Here is a 19,821-nt window from a genome sequence, read left to right as displayed (position 1 = left end):
GGCAGCTAACAGCCTCTCAACAGTTAATTGGCTAGTGAGTGGCTGGATAATCTCTAGTACTGTATGTGCCTGGCAGGCAGCAATTAACCCTTTCGGGGCAGTGCCTGACACTCAGGACTGGGCTCCTGGAGATGAAGAAACTTGTGTAAAGTAAGTACATATCTAAGCTGTAACCTCCTAGCTGTTGTTGTACTACAACACTCTGCATCCCATGAACTGCCCCAGCCAACTTGGAATAGAGCAGACTGGGCATCCGTGATTTTAGCAACTACTATAATATATTCTCTACCCCCAATGGGGGTGCCAGTCAGACTTGTTACCCCTGCCCTTGGGCACTGGGTAATTAAGGGGTTAGTGCAACAAACAAACAAACAGACCCTGAAGGCATTAGAGACGTGCGCTTCTCTAGCAGCTACTGCTCCTATACTAATCCCCAAAGGCCCCACCGGCTGGCAGCCCTGCACCCCTACAGCCCGGACAAAAGAAGGGCACTTTAATAGATTTGTGCCCCACAGGATCCACTTTGCCCCTACATCCCAGCTTTGCCCCTACATCCCAGCTTTGCCCCTACATCCCAGCTTTGCCCCTACATCCCAGGCTACAGCCCCTCAGTAATGAGTCCATTGATGGCTGAGCTGGGAGGGGGCAAAGGAGAGCGCAGGAATGTGGGAGGAGGAGAGAGAGTGAGGGGGGGGGAAGGTTACTGTGCAAAAGAGAAGGAAGTATATTGGGGACAAGAGCACTCCCCCCCCCCCCCCCCCCCCCAATCTCTGCCTTGGATCCAGCCCCGCTGCCCCGAACCCTGAATGGTTAATAAGAGGAGGGCGTACCGAGGGGCAGGTCCGGGGACTTTGCTACGTGTCTCCAGCCTATAATACCCGCCTGCAGCCGCTGGGTCTGCACTCTCCCGGCTCTACCGTCCTGCCTGCCGCATCCAACCAGCATGTCCCAAACGGTAGGAAACTTCTCTCTCTCTGTCTAACTGTCTCTTGCACTCACTCCCACAGCTTGTCTCTTGCACTCATTGTCTCACTGACTGACAGCTGCCCAGAAGGGTCCTGAACTGGTCCCCATGGCAGTGCCACCCTGGCACAGAGGCTCCCTAGGGCTGAGGGGCTGACCAGTGCCCAATGCCCAATACCCTTGGAAATGGGTGATATTGGACCTCTATAAGGTGTCTTTAACATAAAGGGTTAATGTATCCCACACCTTGTGTCTCACCCCTTTCTCCTTGTAGATTGTAAGCTCTTTTGGGCAGGGCTCTCTTCCCCTCCTGTATCGGTTACTGATTGCTTTATATGTTACTCTGTATGTCCAATGTATGTAACCCACTTATTGTACAGCGCTGCGGAATATGTTGGCGCTTTATAAATAAATGTTAATAATAATACTTATCCCTTGCACTTACCTGTCTCATTACAGGGATCAGTTTAGGGCAGCCGTTCTCAACCTGTGGGTCGGGACCCCCCTTTGGACCCTTTCGCAGGGGTCGCCTAAGACCATCGGAAAACACATATTTCCGATGGTCTTATTATAATTAACATTTATTTATAAAGCGCCAACATATCCCGCAGCGCTGTACAATAAGTGGGTTCCATACATTGGACATACAGAGTAACATATAAAGCAATCAGTAACCGATACAGGAGGTGAAGAGAGCCCTGCCCAAAAGAGCTTACACTCTTAGAAACCAAGACACCGCTCCTTTATGGTTGGGGGTCACTACAACATGAGGAACTGTATTAAAGGGTCTCAGCATTAGGAAGGTTGAGAACCACTGGTTTAGGGGTTCAAATCATTACAAAGAAGGGCGGGGGGGTTACAACGTATCCATGGTCCATTCCATACAAAAGAGCAGTTTCTAAACTTTTTATTTTGTTGATCTTTTTTTCTTTAAAGAGATGTTGCAAATGCTTCTGTATACTGCAGCCATGAACTATAACTCCCAGAATCCTCAGCTGTAGATAAGGACATGTGACACAATATGAATGAATGGGCACTAACTTTTCAGTGATTGACACTAGGAAACAATAGGGAATGAAGGGGGGCAACGCTGTACTGAATAAATCTGTGTGGTCACGTTAGTATTTGGATCTGGGTATGGTTTCTAGGAATGGGGCGCCCCTTGGGGTCGGGCTTGGAGAGACATAAGCGGTTGAGGGCACAGTGACAGTGTAGCAATGGGAAACTCACTATTCCATGTGTATAATATGCTTGTTTGCATCTCGCTTGCATGTGTCTTATTCCCTCCTCCCTTTCCGTCTTGCAAGAATCTCTACTTCATGGCAGCTGCCGTGGCTAGAGGTGGATGATGGGTACTGTAGTTCAAGGGTGGCTATTGGGGAAGACTTATGAGTTGTTTGTGGATGTATTATAACCCTATGTGTTCTATTATATGCATTAACCAGTGAAAAGGGGGTATGTATGTCCGCAAGTGAGAAAAGTGCAATTTGGAGCGTATTTTCCATGTTGTTTTCCCATAATGCATTTTTTCCTAGAATTCCAGCATCATGGCAGTCACTAAGCCTATTGCCGTAGCCGCCAATTTGCCAAATTGATGCAACTGTGCGTTTTCTTTGTCACAAATCAGGGGCAGTCATTTCCAATAGATGCAGGGCACTGAGGGGCCCGTTACTTCAATATGGAAGGCAGGTATAGGGCAGGTAATAGGGCAGGTATAGGGGAGGTATATGGCAGGTAATAGGGCAGGTAATAGGGCAGGTATAGGGCAGGTATAGGGGAGGTATAGGGCAGGTATAGGGCAGGTATAGGGCAGGTAATAGGGCAGGTAATAGGGCAGGTATAGGGCAGGTATAGGGCAGGTAATAGGGCAGGTAATAGGGCAGGTAATAGGGCAGGTATAGGACAGGTATAGGGCAGGTATAGGGCAGGTAATAGGGCAGGTAATAGGGCAGGTATAGGACAGGTATAGGGCAGGTATAGGGCAGGTAATAGGGCAGGTATAGGGCAGGTAATAGGGCAGGTATAGGGCAGGTATAGGGGAGGTATAGGGCAGGTATAGGGCAGGTAATAGGGCAGGTAGAGGGCAGGTAATAGGGCAGGTATAGGGCAGGTATAGGGGAGGTATAGCGAACCAGAGACCTTCCTCGCACACCCTTAGCTCTCCAATTTAGATTATGCGCCCAGTGCACACTGCTGGGGGGATCGGCACCCTCCAAAAATCCAAAGTAACCACAAATGCAATGGCACTCAGAGCTGCAATAGGGACAAGCCCTTAAGTTCAAACTTTATTGCGGTAGTGCACTACCACAATAAAGTTTGAACTTAAGGGCTTGTCCCTATTGCAGCTCTGAGTGCCATTGCATTTGTGGTTACATAGGGGAGGTATAGGGCAGGTAATAGGGCAGGTTTAGGGCAGGTAATAGGGCAGGTAATAAGGTAGGTATAGGGCAGGTAATAGGGCAGGTATAGGGCAGGTAATAGGGCAGGTAATAAGGTAGGTAATAGGGTAGGTATAGGGCAGGTAATAGGGTAGGTATAGGGCAGGTAATAGGGTAGGTATAGGGCAGGTAATAGTGCAAGTATGGGGCAGGTAATAGGGCAGGTATAGGGCAGGTAATAAGGTAGGTATAGGGCAGGTAATAGGGCAAGTATGGGGCAGGTAATAGGGCAGGTATAGGGCAGGTAATAAGGTAGGTATAGGGCAGGTAATAGGGCAAGTATGGGGCAGGTAATAGGGCAGGTATAGGGCAGGTAATAAGGTAGGTATAGGGCAGGTAAAAGGGCAGGTTGAGCCCAACTATACGGAGCACAACTGACTGCAGGGAAAGTGTGGGGGCTGCAGCTGCACTTGCGGATGTAAATAAGCCCTAATGTGTTCTATATGGAACATAATGATGCTTGTGGCTGTGCCACGTGGTACTGTATTCATTGTGTATGTGGGATAGTATATGTACCATATGTTTATAGTGCCACCATGCCACAGCGCTGTACAATTAGGGAGTAGGGCTGACACCATTACAGGGTTAAGCCAGCCATACACGCACCAATAGTATTGTAGGAAACCTCGTTTCGTACGATATTTGGTGTGTGTATGGCAGATCAGCGAGACGACCGATATCCGCAGTCTTTCGTCGATCGGGCGGTTTAAAAGATTTTGATTGGACGCCCAATCAAATCATGGCTACAATACATGAATAACTCTATCCTTAGAGGGTCTTAGTGATGCCACGTGTGACTGTGTAAGCCAGCATATGGGCCCACCTGTTATATTAACCAGGGCTGGGCCCTCCAGCCTAACAGGGACCCTCTGGCCAGAAGCCCCCTATGCTCAGTGTTCCTATTCTTACACTTTTATTGTTAAAAACAAATGAAAGTGAACTCACATTTTTCTGCTCACCATAGAGATCTGTAGCAGTGCTGGATTGTTCTTAGGGCATTGTTTAAAAAGGTTGTTCACAATTAAATGAACTTGTAGTATGATGAAGAGAGTGCTATTCTGAGACAATTTTCAATTGGTCTTCATTTTTTATTAGTTGCGGTTTTTGAATTATTTAGCTTTTTGTTCAGCAGCTCTCCAGTTTGGAATTGCAGCAGCTATCTGGTAACTAGGGTCCAATTTTACCTAGCAACCAGGCAGTGGTTTGAAAGAGAGACCAAAATATGAATAGAGGAGGGCCTAAACAGAAAGACAGTAACAATAACAATAAAACTGGAGCCTCACAGAGCAATATATTTTTGGCTGCCGGGGTCAGTGACCCCCTAGTTCAGTGTTTTTCAACCTTTTTTGGGCAAAGGCACACTTGTTTCATGAAAAAAATCACGAGGCACACCACCATTAGAAAATGTTAAAAAATTTAACTCTGTGCCCAGCAGCAGTGCCCCCCTAGTACATTGGTGCCCAGCAGCAGTGCCCCCTAGTACATTGGTGCCAAGAGCAGTGCCCCCCTAGTACATTGGGTGCCCCCAGGCAAGCAGTGGCCCCGGCCCTAGTACATTGGTGCCAGCAGCAGTGCCCCCCCTAGTACATTGGTGCCCAGCAGCAGTGCCCCCTAGTACATTGGTGCCAAGAGCAGTGCCCCCTAGTACACTGGTGCCCAGCAGCAGTGCCCCCTAGTACATTGGTGCCCAGCAGCAGTGCCCCCCTATACATTGGTGCCAAGAGCAGTGCCCCCCTAGTACACTGGTGCCAAGAGCAGTGCCCCCCTAGTACACTGGTGCCCAGCAGCAGTGCCCCCCTAGTACATTGGTGCCAAGAGCAGTGCCCCCCTAGTACATTGGTGCCCTGCCTACGGCACACCAGGCAACATCTCGCGGCACACTAGTGTGCCGCGGAACAGTGGTTGAAAAACGCTGCCCTGGTTGATAGCTGGAAAGAGACAGAAGAAGAAGGCAAATAATTCAAAAACTATAAAGAATGAAAAAGACCAATTGAAAAGTTGCTAAGAATAGGCCTTTCTGTAACATACTAAAGGTTAGCCTGGAGGTGAAGCACCCCTTTATTCTGTAGATAAACAACATCTGGGATATATATACCACAGTATATATATATATACTACCACCCTGTACATAACTTTACCCTCCCCGTCCCAGTAGCCAAATGAAGAGGATAAGGTTTCCAGAATCATTTCCTGATCTACATGAAGCAAATACAGATTAGCAGCCAGTGATGAGGCCAAACCCGCTCCCCTCTGCCAAATGTACAGCCCCGCGTTTCCTGTTCCGCCATGGAGCGGCTAATGCATTCCCTCAGCAGCGCCCCCCGCAGCCCCTCTTTGTGTTCCTCTGGGCTACAGGAAGCATATATTTAAATATTTGTATGATCCAATCAGTGTATTTGCTTTGCAATTGCCAACATCCCATAAAATGAGGATTACATGGTAACATGAGCCCCCAGGTTATTGTGACGTTAAGGGAAGGGGTGCCTTTAATGAGATATTTGCTCATTAGAGTCTGTGCTGGGATGGGTCTGTGTGCTACATACAATAAAGCTCATATACACCAATCATGTTTGCTTTTAAACAGCAAATGTGAAATTCCAGTCGGTTGCTATGGGATACTAGACCAGTAGCATTGTTTGCACTTTTATTACATGTTTGTAGGAACATAAGGGTAAATGCTGGCTTCATTGACTATTATAACCAGCAAGGTGCCGTCCTTTATTATTCTGCTTGAACAACTCTGTAAAAGCTGACTTCTGATTGGTTGCTGTGAGTTGTAGATGGTCTGCAGAGGTGATTACATAAAGGTGCCCATACACGTGAACATCCGCTCAATTGGCGAGGTCGCCAAGCGAGCGGATCTTCTCCCAATTTCCCCACCATAACGGGAGCAATGGGCGCAGTCGGTTCGGGGGCTGCATCAACGAGCCTATGCGGTCCCCGATCCAACTAAAGGTGGCCATACACGGGCCGATTCTAGCTGCCGATATTGGTCCCTTTTCTGCAGAAAATAGGCCCGTGTAGGGGCACTAATGACCGGCCTGCCCGACCGATATCTGGCCTGAAATCGAGTAGGTTAAAAAATTAAGTCAGACCGGGGGCCACATCAGCTTGTTGATGCGGCCCCCGATCTGACTTCGCCTATACCCTAGGGCCAAACAACCGAATTAAGCTGGATTCGCCCGATATTGCCCACCCGTAGGTGGATCTGAAGGTGTATGGCCACCTTTAATCTTTTAACCTGCCCGAAGGATATTTGGCCAATTTCAGGCCAGATATCGGTCAGGCAGGCCCCTCGTTCCTGCCCCTACACAGGCCGATAAACTGCTGAATCAGTCCAAGGGACCAATATCGGCAGCTACAATCGGCCCGTGTATGGGGACCTTTACCCAGAGTAATTCATTAGGGAGATGCTAAAAGGTTGATTACAGATGTGTGGAATCCCACAGGCTGGGTAACACCCAGGGAAAGCAGAATATCAATATAAACAGCAGACACGGTAGTAGCCGGTGGGCATAGTAGTGTAGTAGTAAGTCGGCTGCTTATTGGGGGCCCTTTCAACAGCTTGTCAGATATCTACTGGGCAGGTCTGGAAATCTCATCCAATATCGATGAAATCCTTGCCCAGTGGGTCTCCATAGGGAGGCGGACAAATCAGAAATCTGCTTATTTGGTTATGTGGCCAAACCAATAGATCTCTATGTGTGTGGCCAAGGTAAGAAAAGAATTTCTAACTACACTAGTGATCCCACCCTTCCAGCCATAAGTGCCCCAATTATTACCTTTGTATATTTCTAGCTCTCCCCCCAGGTGACTTGTATTTCCCAGGAGGCACTGCTGCTTTGCCAGGACACAAAGTGCTGAGCTGTCACCTACAGGGCAAGTAGATGTCCCTCGGGGTGACGTCAAGGATCAAAGAGTCAATGTCGCTGCTCTTGGAATTCAGCCGGTGGCCCTTTGATAAAGCTGCGACTCAGCAATAGTTGTACAGTGCGTCCTTAGTGCTGCCCGCTGGGGGCACAGTCCCTTGCTGGAATGTAATGGAGGAAAAAGTAGCCTTTCTGGGAATTTCTGCCTCCAGTTGGTACCCAATGCTTTGTGCCATCATGGAGACCTTGCTGCACTCTAAGCTGCCATTGGCCCATATATGATTAATTGCCCCCCCCCCCACTTTACAATCTTTACAGTTTCTATAGAAGGAGATAATGGCTAAAGTACAATATATATAACATAAGCTCCACCATAAATTATGATCATCATAAAATGGGATAGATGGATATGGCTGCTAAGTATTTTTATGTGCACAACAATTGATTATGTCTTCATTCTCTCCCCCCACTTGTAATATGTCTTCTTCCCCTTCAACCTATTGCTGGGCAGGACCGCTACCAAATCAAATGATTAAACCATTGGTCACCTGGGTAGATGGGGGTCCCCAAGAAGAAGAGAACCAATGAGATTTGTTACACAGTGGGATATATCCCACAAGGGGTTCATGGTGGGTTTTATACAAATCCCCCTGATTGGCTGCAGGCTTAATACTTATTCCTTCCTTTTGAGTGACAGTTTTTCCTATCGGAGTTGTCTCTGGGGGTGTTTGGGGGTGTAAGCGCCTCCCTAAAATAAGCTCTAAACCCTGCACATTATATGTAAAAGGATGTATCTGCCCCATCAGTAGAAGTCACCTTGGGTGGGAGAGAGGCCGCAGATGAATTCCCACCCAAGCACAAGCCTAGTAGTGTTGTATTTGTGTTAATAAAGAGCCCATAGGGGCACGACCTACGCTACCCTGCTAAGGTACACACACAGTATTGGGGCAATTAAGCACTGTTTGTGGTGGGAGGAGCAGCTTCGTTTACTTCATACATTGTATCCCTGAAGGTACAACAGCGTCACTGCAAGGCCAATGGGAACATTCCATTTTATTTATACTGTAATTCCCTTCTGGTCATCGGGGGATTTTACCAACAAGAGCCAGTGTGCTGGGGGGAATGCTGGGAGTTGTAGTTGAACTATAAGTTGAACAAAGCTTCCAATCCAGAAATTAATTCTGGAGCTTCTGTAATTAATTTCTGGATATCACTCACTTTGTACCGTGTAATTAGATTTGGATTGGATAATGTGGCTGCTCAGGGCTTGGCTTCTCCCCGATTACTTGTACGACACAGAGCAGGAATGTGCGGCTCTATGGGCCTCCAGCTGCTCCACATCCCATCATTCTTAGGCTGTGCCACAAGGAACATCCCCACAGCTGCAATTCTCACATCTGTAACATAGGCCATTACTGGTTCTGATGATGTTCTGGCTCTGTAGCCATGCAGGGAACCAGCTGGATATATTGGCAGTACCAATAGTCAGAGCAGGATACTGGGCTGTGCCTTAATTAATATTAGAAAGGCGGAGAAGCACCCGTATTTGGAAAAGGGTTCTGACTTTGTTTGTATGTCAAACATCAGTGATGCATAGTGGCGCTATCCTGTAGCTGTCGATGGAAGGAATTTTAGTGGTGATAATTGGTACTGCAAGTCTGACCCAAATCAGGCAAAGATTACAGTCAATTAGCAACCTAAAGCTGGCAATACACACACCGATAGTTTTGTATGATTTTCAGTCCATTTGTGGGCTCCAAATTATCACTCCGATTATTTTTCGTACCATGGCGATCGGTCGTTTAGTCGATTACACAGGTTAGAACATTTCGGTCGGATAATGATAAAATCTGTTCATGTTTTGCACGATACCCTTGGGGGACCTACAATGCCTTTCTGGGGCGTCACTTTCATACGATTGTTATCTGCCAATTATTTTATGTTCAGAACATCCTCCCATTTGTTATTTTTAGTACTTTATCTTACAATTTCAATGTGAATGTAAGTTTGAAATCGTTGCATTTAAACATGTGGGCGATATCAGAAAAGACTAAATTCTAAACATGTATGGCCAGATTTATTATGGCTAGCTTAAAACTGCGCCTCTTTCTGAGAGACTCCCTGACTCTCTGATTTATTTAGCAATGCTGAGACAGACTTGGTACATACAGAAGGGATAGCTGCACAGGCAGCACGGGCTCGGGAAAGCTTGGGGCCAACAAAGAGCCGTGTGTAGGGGACACGCACCCTTCTCCATCCCCATCCCTTCCAGTCAGTCTGGGCATTGTGCCCTGCTAGGTACCCACCATGGAAATACACAAACCAGCCCTCACTTGGCCACAGTTGGTCCTGGCTGGGAGGCTACATCACTTCTGTTTATCTAACTGTCTCCTACTCTACTTTGGGCTACTGTCAGGCATACTGACTGGGCTACTGTCACACAGACTGCTTTGGGCTACTGTCAGGCATACTGACTGGGCTACTGTCACACAGACTGCTTTGGGCTACTGTCAGGCATACTGACTGGGCTACTGTCACACAGACTGCTTTGGGCTACTGTCAGGCATACTGACTGGGCTACTGTCACACAGACTGCTTTGGGCTACTGTCAGGCATACTGACTGGGCTACTGTCACACAGACTGCTTTGGGCTAAGGCATACTGGGGCTACTGTCACACAGACTGCTTTGGGCTACTGTCAGGCATACTGACTGGGCTACTGTCACGCAGACTGCTTTAGGCTACTGTCACGCAGACTGCTCACACAGACTACTTTAGGCTGCTGTCACCCAGACTGCTTTGGGCTACTGTCACACATACTACTTTAGGCTACTGTCACCCAGACTGCTTTGGGCTACTGTCACGCATACTACTTTAGGCTGCTGTCACCCAGACTGCTTTAGGCTACTGTCAGGCATACTGCTTTGGGCTACTGTCACGCAGACTGCTTTGGGCTACTGTCACGCAGACTTTTGGGCTACTGTCACGCAGACTGCTTTGGGCTACTGTCACGCATACTGCCTACTTTGGGCTACTGTCACGCATACTGCATTGGGCTACTGTCACGCAGACTGCTTTGGGCTACTGTCACGCAGACTGCTTTGGGCTACTGTCACGCAGACTGCTTTGGGCTACTGTCACGCAGACTGCTTTGGGCTACTGTCACGCATACTGCTTTGGGCTACTGTCACGCATACTGCTTTGGGCTACTGTCACGCATACTGCATTGGGCTACTGTCACGCAGACTGCTTTGGGCTACTGTCACGCAGACTGCTTTGGGCTACTGTCACGCAGACTGCTTTGGGCTACTGTCACACACACAATCTGGCATTAGGCCGTTCATCACCCAAAAAGTGCTTAGTGCAAAAAAAAAGTGCACGTGCTGGGTCCAAACCAAATGGCAGTATCTTTCCTCAGTTCTCTTAAGTGTTCAGGCCCTTCTTCTCTTGGGAGGGTCCCTTTATCCCCTGCCATAAGGCACAAAGGCACAAGGGACTTCAGACCCTACTATGCCTCATGGCTAAGGTGGGTCCCTTTCCTACAGGCTTGGATGCAGCTGCCGCTAGGGTTTCTTTAAGTGAAGACAGAGTTGGACTGGGATACCCAGGGCCCAAGGACCCAAGGGCCACCGCTGCTCCGCGGCCACAGCCACTGCATCTTTGCTGAGCTACTTATTTCCTGTCAATTAGGCCCCACCTCCAGGGAAAAAATTAAAGATGGCCGTGCCGTGGCCATGGTCGGGGCCCACCACTATTTTTTTCTCAGTATCCTGATGAGCCAGTCTGACCCTAAATGGAGGTCAGAAAGAGACAGGGCCTGATGGCCACACACCCCTTCCTTAGGTTTTGTGAGTCCTAATGGGCCTACCGCACCCCAAAAGTATTAAGCATTTCCCCAGACACATTAACCTCTTGTACTGCACCTATTAGAATGCCATACACAGCGTGCTTGAAGCTATTAGCTCTAATCCGTACTTGCGCTGGGTGCCAGTTTGCCCGGGGCACCTACTTTAGGTGCCAATATGTTTCGGTACAATGTGCCCGGCTTACTAACAACTGTAAATATTTATCTACAGGATTAATTATGCTGGAATTCTGGGAAATAATGTTTAATTGTGGGTAAAAATGCATGGAGTGTATCTGTTGGACAAAGTAGATTGTAAGCTCTTTTGGGCAGGGCTCCCTTCCCCTCTTGTATCGGTTACTGATTGCTTTATATGTTACTCCTTGTAGAGTGTAAGCTCTTTTGGGCAGGGCTCTCTTCCCCTCCTGTATCGGTTATTGGTTGCTTTATATGTTACTCTGTATGTCCAATGTATGGAACCCACTTATTGTACAGCGCTGCGGGATATGTTGGCGCTTTATAAATAAATGTTAATAATAATAATAATAATAATAAGACCATCGGAAATATGTGTTTTCCGATGGTCTTAGGCGACCCCTGCAAAAGGGTCCAAAGGGGGGTCCCGACGCTTTATAAATAAATGTTAATAATAATAATAGAATTATGTAGGGCAGGCACTCAGTAAAGGTGCGCTTGGGAAAGCCCGAAACGCGCCAGGCTGTTTATATTACACTTAATAGATAACATTCGCTCTTACTGGCCTGGCCTCGGGGAAGCCTTCTTTTAGAGCCTGTCATTTGTAAATCAAACAGAACAGAAAGTCAATATGTACCGCAGCCTGCAATTGTTTCTGCTCAGTGTAACCGTCCCGCTCCATAAAGTTTACAGATGCAGGCGATTTCCGCGTCCTGATAAATGGCCGACCGGGTTTCCAGCTGGAGTTGTGGGCAGGGGGCAAGATGGCGGCAGCGATGGGATGTTAGTCTTGTCTAACTTGCCCTTACTGTCCTGGCCAACTGCTGCCCAAGTTCTTCCGCCTATTCCAAATCAGGAACCAGGGGGCCCATTTTGGGAAACCTTCTTTATTCAATGGTAGAACTGATGGTAGGGTTCTGAAATAAAGAAAGCCAAGGAACTTGAGGTGGTCCCAGTGGATAGTTGGGCTAAGAGCCAGCGTTTTCAAGGAAAACATGGAATCTGGCAATAATGTATCTTGTGAAAACCAAAAGAATTCTCTCAGAGGAGCCAAAGGAATTCTGTCCAGCTGCAGCTCCTCGGCATCCGAGAACATGAGAATGGAGATAGGAGAATAAGTTCCGTTCCCCCCCTACATACACAGTTACTGGAACAGTCCTTATTACTATCCTGCACTTTCAGCTTATCCGGTGGGGCAGCTGGGGGCACAACTTATTGCCTGGGTGACTTCTTGTGATGCCCACGATAACTTCATGTCTAGGTGTGTTTGGGCCCCCTCAGCTCTTAGCAGTTTTACAGATATATGAGAACCCTCATCATATCAATCACCCTGCTATAGTTCCAGGGGTACCCAGGGCACAAATAAGCACTCACCCCAAATCCCCCCCTAACTGGCCTTCAGGCTGGGCCCCCTTAGCCCATAACAAGGTTACAGATATATAGAAACATTGGGGTAACAGTCACCCCGCTATAGTTCCAGGGGTACCCAGGGCACAAATAAGCACTCACCCCAAATCCCCCCTAACTGGCCTTCAGGCTGGGCCCCCTTAGCCCATAACAAGGTTACAGATATATAGAAACATTGGGGTAACAGTCACCCTGCTATAGTTCCAGGGGTACCCAGGGCACAAATAAGCACTCACCCCAAATCCCCCCCTAACTGGCCTTCAGGCTGGGCCCCCTTAGCCCATAACAAGGTTACAGATATATAGAAACATTGGGGTAACAGTCACCCTGCTATAGTTCCAGGGGTACCCAGGGCACAAATAAGCACTCACCCCAAATCCCCCCCTAACTGGCCTTCAGGCTGGGCCCCCTTAGCCCATAACAAGGTTACAGATATATAGAAACATTGGGGTAACCCTGCTATAGTTTCCAGGGGTACCCAGGCACAAATAAGCACTCACCCCAAATCCCCCCTAACTGGCCTTCAGGCTGGGCCCCCTTAGCCCATAACAAGGTTACAGATATATAGAAAACATTGGGGTAACAGTCACCCTGCTATAGTTCCAGGGGTACCCAGGGCACAAATAAGCACTCACCCCAAATCCCCCCCTAACTGGCCTTCAGGCTGGGCCCCCTTAGCCCATAACAAGGTTACAGATATATAGAAACATTGGGGTAACAGTCACCCCGCTATAGTTCCAGGGGTACCCAGGGCACAAATAAGCACTCACCCCAAATCCCCCCTAACTGGCCTACTATGATTCTAAGCCTGAAATTACATATCTAAATTATAAAAAGATATTTCATTGGGAATCCTGAGAGTCCAACACTAGCGAGACTGCTCAGCTGAATGAACGTCTCATTAGACAGAGGGGCCATTGTGCTCTTACTATGAAAACGTTACCTTAAGCAACATGAAGCCCCCCCAGCGCTGCGGGAGTCACTGAATGTCTCACTGTGTAGTGCAGCCTGACTTTGCGGTCGGGGGGGGGAACGTTAAAGGGACAGTGTTACCTTTTCTTGTGTATGAGTGTAATTATAGTGTGTAGCTTAGCACCTTATGTATATATGTTTGGAGCCATTCATTTTGCAGCACAGATACAGTATGATAAATATTCAGCAGTTTCCCGTAGGAGTTAAATTCTGACTTCTGAGCCAACGTGGGGACGGAAAGATATAAAATATCACATTGTAACTGCCGCTGTCATGAGTCGGAATTTTCCATAGATCTGGGGAAACGTTATGTATAAAGAGTCGCACAGACACACAGCCGTCAGCCAATGGGGAGTGAGATAACCCATTCACTAAGGAGCAGATTTTTATTTTCAAATTCGACTAAACCCGTTTTCCCGAATGGCAAATAGTTAAAAAAAAGTCGCAAGGAAAAGTCGCTGCAAAAATCCAGATTTTATTAAACTGCCGCTGCTAGGGATGAGCGACAAATTCGCAAACGGCGAAAATGTTGTGCGACAAAAAAAATTGTCGCCTGCGGCTATTATTTTGTTGCCCGCGGCTATTATTTTGTCGCGCGGCTATTAATTTGTTGCCCGCGGCTATTATTTTGTCGCGCGGCTATTAATTTGTTGCCCGCGGCTATTAATTTGTTGCCCGCGGCTATTATTTTGTCGCCCGTGGCTATTATTTAGTCGCGCTGCTATTCTTTTGACGCCCGCAACTATTCTTTTTTGACGCCGGCGAAAATTTTTTGACGTGTGGCGATTTTTTTCTGCAGCGAATTTTTTCATCCGTTTCGTGAAACAATCCGCCAATGGCGAAACGCGGAAATTCTTCGCGAATCCATGCCTGGCGAAACATTTCGCCCATCACTAGTCGCTGTGACTATTCGAAGAAGTCGTGATTTTTGGAAAGAAGCCGGTAAAATCTCTAAAGTTTCGAGACAAAAGAAAGAACTTCAAGGAACGGGACTTTTGCCATTGACATTGAATTTGGATTTTTAGTCATTTAAACGCACAGTAAATCTCAGAAAAGTCGCAGCATTTTTTCTCGGCGACTTTTTTTTAAAAAAGAATTCGAATCGAGTTCAAAATGAAAAATCGATGGTTAGTTATTGAGCCCCTTAGTGTAAAGGTGGCCATACACGAGCAGATCCGCTCGCTTGGCGATGTCGCCAAGCGAGCGGATCTTCCCCCGATATCCCCACCTACGGGTGGGCGATATCGGGGAGCATTTAGGTAAAAAAAAAAAATCCGATCGTTTAGCCCTGGGGCCAAACGATCGGATTATGTGGGCGGCAATGGGGCAGTCAGATCGGGGACCGCATCAACGAGCCGATGCAGTCCCCGATCCGACCAGATTTTCTAACCTGCCCGATCGAGATCTGCCCGATTTCAGGCCAGATATCGGTCGGCCAGGCCGCTCTGCTCTCCCCATACACGGGCCGATTAGCTGCCGAATCAGTCCAAGGGACCGATATCGGCAGCTTTAGTCGGCCCGTGTATGGGGACCTTAAGTGTCAGCCAATAGGAATGCATACACCTTATTAAGTCATTTGATCGCATTAGAATTTCATTACACCTAATTAGATGATTACCTGATATGATAATAAGTGATAATTACCTGATATGAGGGCGGGGCCCAGGCGATTACAATGCAAATCAATGCGGGGGTGATTTCTATATATAACCAATTGCCTTGATTACAATATATTTACAATTTATTATATGTTTTTGGGGGCCAGTGGCCCTTGGGTTGATTCTAGCACACGTTCTCTACTGAATATCCCTTTTTATTTACAAAAAATGGCGTTGTACAGACGCAGTCAATAGACAGGGGACTCCGCTGACTTCATTAAGGCGGAGAGAAGCCACAAGCAAGGGGCCTATTGATACGGGAACGTCTGGCCGGGGGCCAAGGCAGGACCAGCTGAAAGGGCCCTTTTGTACGGGGGGCGCAGAGTTAACCTGAGACTTACAACCCCCCCCCCCATCAAGCAGCTCATATTCAATGAGTCAGTGTCCATGGAAACAGCAATGTGTCTGTGTGTCTGGGCCGGGGGGGGGCACGGATTGGGCTCATATGTTCCATTCACAGATGTATAAGCTTAAGGAATTGCTTACAGATTAAAGGGGAACTATACCTATTCTTATCTTTTTTTCAGTAGGCTCAGCTGCTAAGCAATATTATATGTGAGGAGGAGCTATAATAGCTACCCCATTCTGCCCATTCATTTACCCCGTGGGGGGGGGGGGGGGCAAAGAACCAACAACATTGCTGAGTTTAAAGGAACAGTAACACTAAAAAATGTAAGTGTATAAAAGTAACTAAAATATAATGTGCTGCTGCCCTGCACTGGTAAAAGTTGTGTGTTTACTTCAGAAAATCTACTATAATTTATATAAATAAGCTGCTATGTAGCCATGGGGGCAGCCATGAAAAGGCACAGGCACATAGCAGATAACAGATAAAACACTATTGTATTCTACAGAGCTTATCTGTTATCTGCTATGTAACCTGTGCCTTTTCTCCTTCTTTCCAGCTTGAATGGCTGCCCCCGTGGCTACACAGCAGCTTATTATATAAATTATAGTAGTGTTACTGTAGCAAACACACCAGTTTTACAAGTGCAGGGCAACAGTGCATTATATTTTTATTACTTTAAAGCTCTTTTTTTGGTGTTACTGTTCCTTTAAGGGATATCAGGACCAGTAGTCATATTAATGCGGGGGCTAGATTACTGGCTTTATTTAGGTATTTTTCTATTTAAGCCCTATATCATTTATCTAATCTGTTTGTCATTTAAACCATTGCAGGGTTGCTAGGGTCAGTGCTGAGCCCTAGCAACCAGGTAACAAACCTACTTTATCTATAGGACCAACCCTTGAGATGGAGGTGATGATTATGGTTATATATGGTTTATTCAGGGCAGAAGCTGCTGCCCAAGAGAGGTGTTGAGTTGGGGTAATAGGGCAATAAAAAGGGTAATAAAGATGAAGAAAAGCAAAGGGGCTAATAAATTTAAAGCTCAAATGCTGCAAATACAAGGATTGTGTAATCCAGCGACGCAGGAGAGACGTAAGGAGACTAAAGAATAACAGTATGAATCTGGCACGGGGCGGGGTCCGACTGGTTCTAATTAACCCAATGTTCCTGGCGGGGGGACAGCACCGTCCCAATAGCCCTGCATGGAAACTGGGAACCAGTAATAGGAAACTATATTATATAATGGGAACGACCACCCAGGGTCTCATTTGCTTCCTCTCAAATACAACCCCCAACATTATCAGTTAACATTTTCCCCTTAATAGGGGCAGAATTTTGGTTTGGAGTTTCCAAGGTTGCCGGGCCTTAATTACCCTAGCAACCAAGCAGCCGTTTGGAAGTCAGAACTGAAGATCTTTAGGAGAGGGCTTGATAAGAAAGATGAGTAAAAATATCCCTCATACCCAATCTGTATTTGGTTCTGACAACTGGATGGTAAAATAGATAATGAAGACCAATGCAAAAGATGCTTAGAACTTTCCCTGTGAGCTGAGCATGGTCAGGCCAATGTGTTCATTAACCTCGGGGCCACACAGGCCTTGACAGGGGTAAAGCATTTGCCTTGGGGGGACGTAGCCTTTTGCGTCAGACCCCGTGCTGCAAATGGGGGGGGGGCAACTGGGGTCTCCAGCCTTCATGATTGTTATTTGATTTACCCTAAAAGGGCCAATAAGCTGCAGCTTTATCAGCCCATATTCGGGCAACTTTAGGATGATTTGCTTTGGCCGCTCCCAGTGCCCAGTGCCTTTCAGTGCCAGTGCCAATGCCAGCTTGATAAAGTATCTGCCAATTGTGCAACTTATATGGCTGATTGCAATAACTTAGGGGTCTTTAGCCCCCCCCCCCCAGCCAGCAGCGTCCGCTTAATTGCACACTCAGGATGCAGCCTGGAGAGAAAAATAAACACTTGGTGCCTTTGGTTCCAAAAACCAAGAGGCCCAATGATTTAACTCTGAACACGAGGGACCCATTTCCCAGTAACAAAGGGTCTCGGGGAGTTCATTCAGCTCTGCAATTTATTTAGTTGTTCCAACACGCCAGGACTCATTGGCTGCTGCCCAGTCTATAAATGACTAAACGATCAGTTGGTTGGGCTAACTTGACCCAGTTGGCAGCTTGTTGGACCTTGTATGGGGCCAAGGCAATGAGGCTCAGTCACATAATCTGAATGCAGCTCATTGAGCAGATACAATCATACTAAAGCTGACTATACATAGGCTAATACATTGGCCACTTTTGACTAAGCCAGCATCTTATTGGCCCTTGTATAGCGCCATGACAAGGGGTCAAAACGAATTTGCCCTGGGACAAGTAACCAGTACTGCCAGCACCGTCATAATCACATTAGTGACGTCTGGGGCCCCCGAGAGCACTTTGTGTGCCCGAGAGATCATCTGAGATAGGACAAGGTTATCTAGAACTGCCAGTGAAAAAACTGGAATAACTGAGAACTGCCCTTGTACATTCCGCTATTGACATCGGGTCGGTGAACTTGGTGCCAATGACCTTAATGGTGATATTTATGGGCAGTGCTTCAGGGTCCCATGATAAAGCCATCATTTACCCCACATACAGACGCTGCCCGCTCCCGCACCAAGGCCAAAGGGAAATATTCAGGCGATGATGGGATGGGGATGATGGCTTTGGCAGTGGAGGGTCCCCTGGGGAGACATAGTTACATAGTTACATAGTTACATAGGGTTGAAAAAAGACCATTGTCCATCAAGTTCAACCCATCCGAGTAAACCCAGCACACAACCTATACTAACCAATCTATACACTCACATACATAAACTATATATATACAACCAGTAATACTAACTGTAGATATTAGTATCACAATAGCCTTGGATATTCTGCTTGTATAGTTGCACATTATTTATATACAGTAGGATTGCCTAGCTGTTACCCTTCAGCTGAACTGCCATGAACTCTGACATCCCATGATGAAAAGCAGGAATTCAAAGATGACATATGTGCATACTTGCCCTTTAAACAGGTTCTGCCACTCTGATCCTTCCACTGTGCACGCAAGTTGTGTTGGAAACACCGGCTTTATGGCATTCAGTGCCACGGGGCCTATAGGACTCTCCCCCGATTCCCAGGATACTCTCCAACTGTGCCACAGCCCAACCCGACACACATCTCACCTTGTGCCCCTTGGTCTCCTTATATTCCTCCTTCACATCTTATAGGGGCTCATAACCTTATACACAACTCTTTATAGCAGAAATGCCATATACAGTAACTTGCTGTCGTCGAGCCATTCTCCATACACACAGCACAGTGGGGGTGAGAGATTACTGTGCCTAATAATATGAGGGTTAATGAATGGCAAAGAAAGAGATATCAGGAAACCAGGTTATTTCCTACCTTTATATTGTAACTGCCTCAGACGAGGTATGCAGTATGGCAGCTCCCAGCCTGGTAGACACTATCCAGAATAAACATTCCATATACAGTGGCCTCACATGATACTGACTCATTAGGTCAATGAACTCTCTTGAAATGACAGTTCATATATCAGCTTTACCTTTGCCATATTTATATTTATTTATACAATGGCACGTTCTGCAACCTTGGCCTTAGGATTCCTGTACCTGTAACTTGCCATACCAGGAAGGCTTGTCTCACTACTCACAGCTTTATGGAATTCTCTAAATATGAACAAACTACTCTACTCTGTCTGCATCACACATTAGTACATAGTCCCAGTGAAATCTCAGCATTGTTATTGTTATTGTTAAGTGTTCCCTTTTGGTTCCTGTACCAGTAACACAGCAATTCCTTCTCTTTCCCCAGGGCCACATATTACGATCCACAAATGTGGTTTACCAGTCGCACCACGTCAGCAGGAGCAAAAGAGGGCAAGTTGTAGGCACCAGAGGCGGCTTCCGTGGCTGCACCGTGTGGCTGACAGGTAAGGCATTGGGTTGTCTTGGCCGCTCAAGTTGTTCACTGGGGAATTCTGGGACTCGAGACATGAGAGTTCTAATTTCAACCCCTAAATGAATTCCATTTTGTGCCAGAAAATGAACCCCCTGATCACCATCTCAGACCTGACACT

At 47.0% G+C, this 19,821-nt stretch overlaps 1 protein-coding gene across 2 annotated transcripts in view; it reads left to right on the top strand.

Moving 5' to 3' along the window:
- The first annotated feature begins 848 nt into the window (after positions 1-848).
- Positions 849-19,821, top strand: part of papss2 (3'-phosphoadenosine 5'-phosphosulfate synthase 2) — a 35,994-nt gene continuing 17,021 nt past the window's right edge. For both annotated transcript variants that reach the window (XM_031905507.1, XM_031905508.1), the window contains exons 1-2: positions 849-955; positions 19,557-19,674. In XM_031905507.1, the coding sequence (XP_031761367.1) occupies positions 944-955; positions 19,557-19,674 (130 nt within the window). In that variant the 5' untranslated portion in view covers positions 849-943. The remainder of the gene's footprint in view (positions 956-19,556; positions 19,675-19,821) is intronic.

Source organism: Xenopus tropicalis, chromosome 7 (assembly GCF_000004195.4).
Source record: "Xenopus tropicalis strain Nigerian chromosome 7, UCB_Xtro_10.0, whole genome shotgun sequence".
NCBI classification, from domain to species: Eukaryota; Metazoa; Chordata; class Amphibia; order Anura; family Pipidae; genus Xenopus; species Xenopus tropicalis.
Note: the sequence above shows the minus strand (reverse complement) of the source record. Positions and strands in the feature narration are given on the sequence as shown.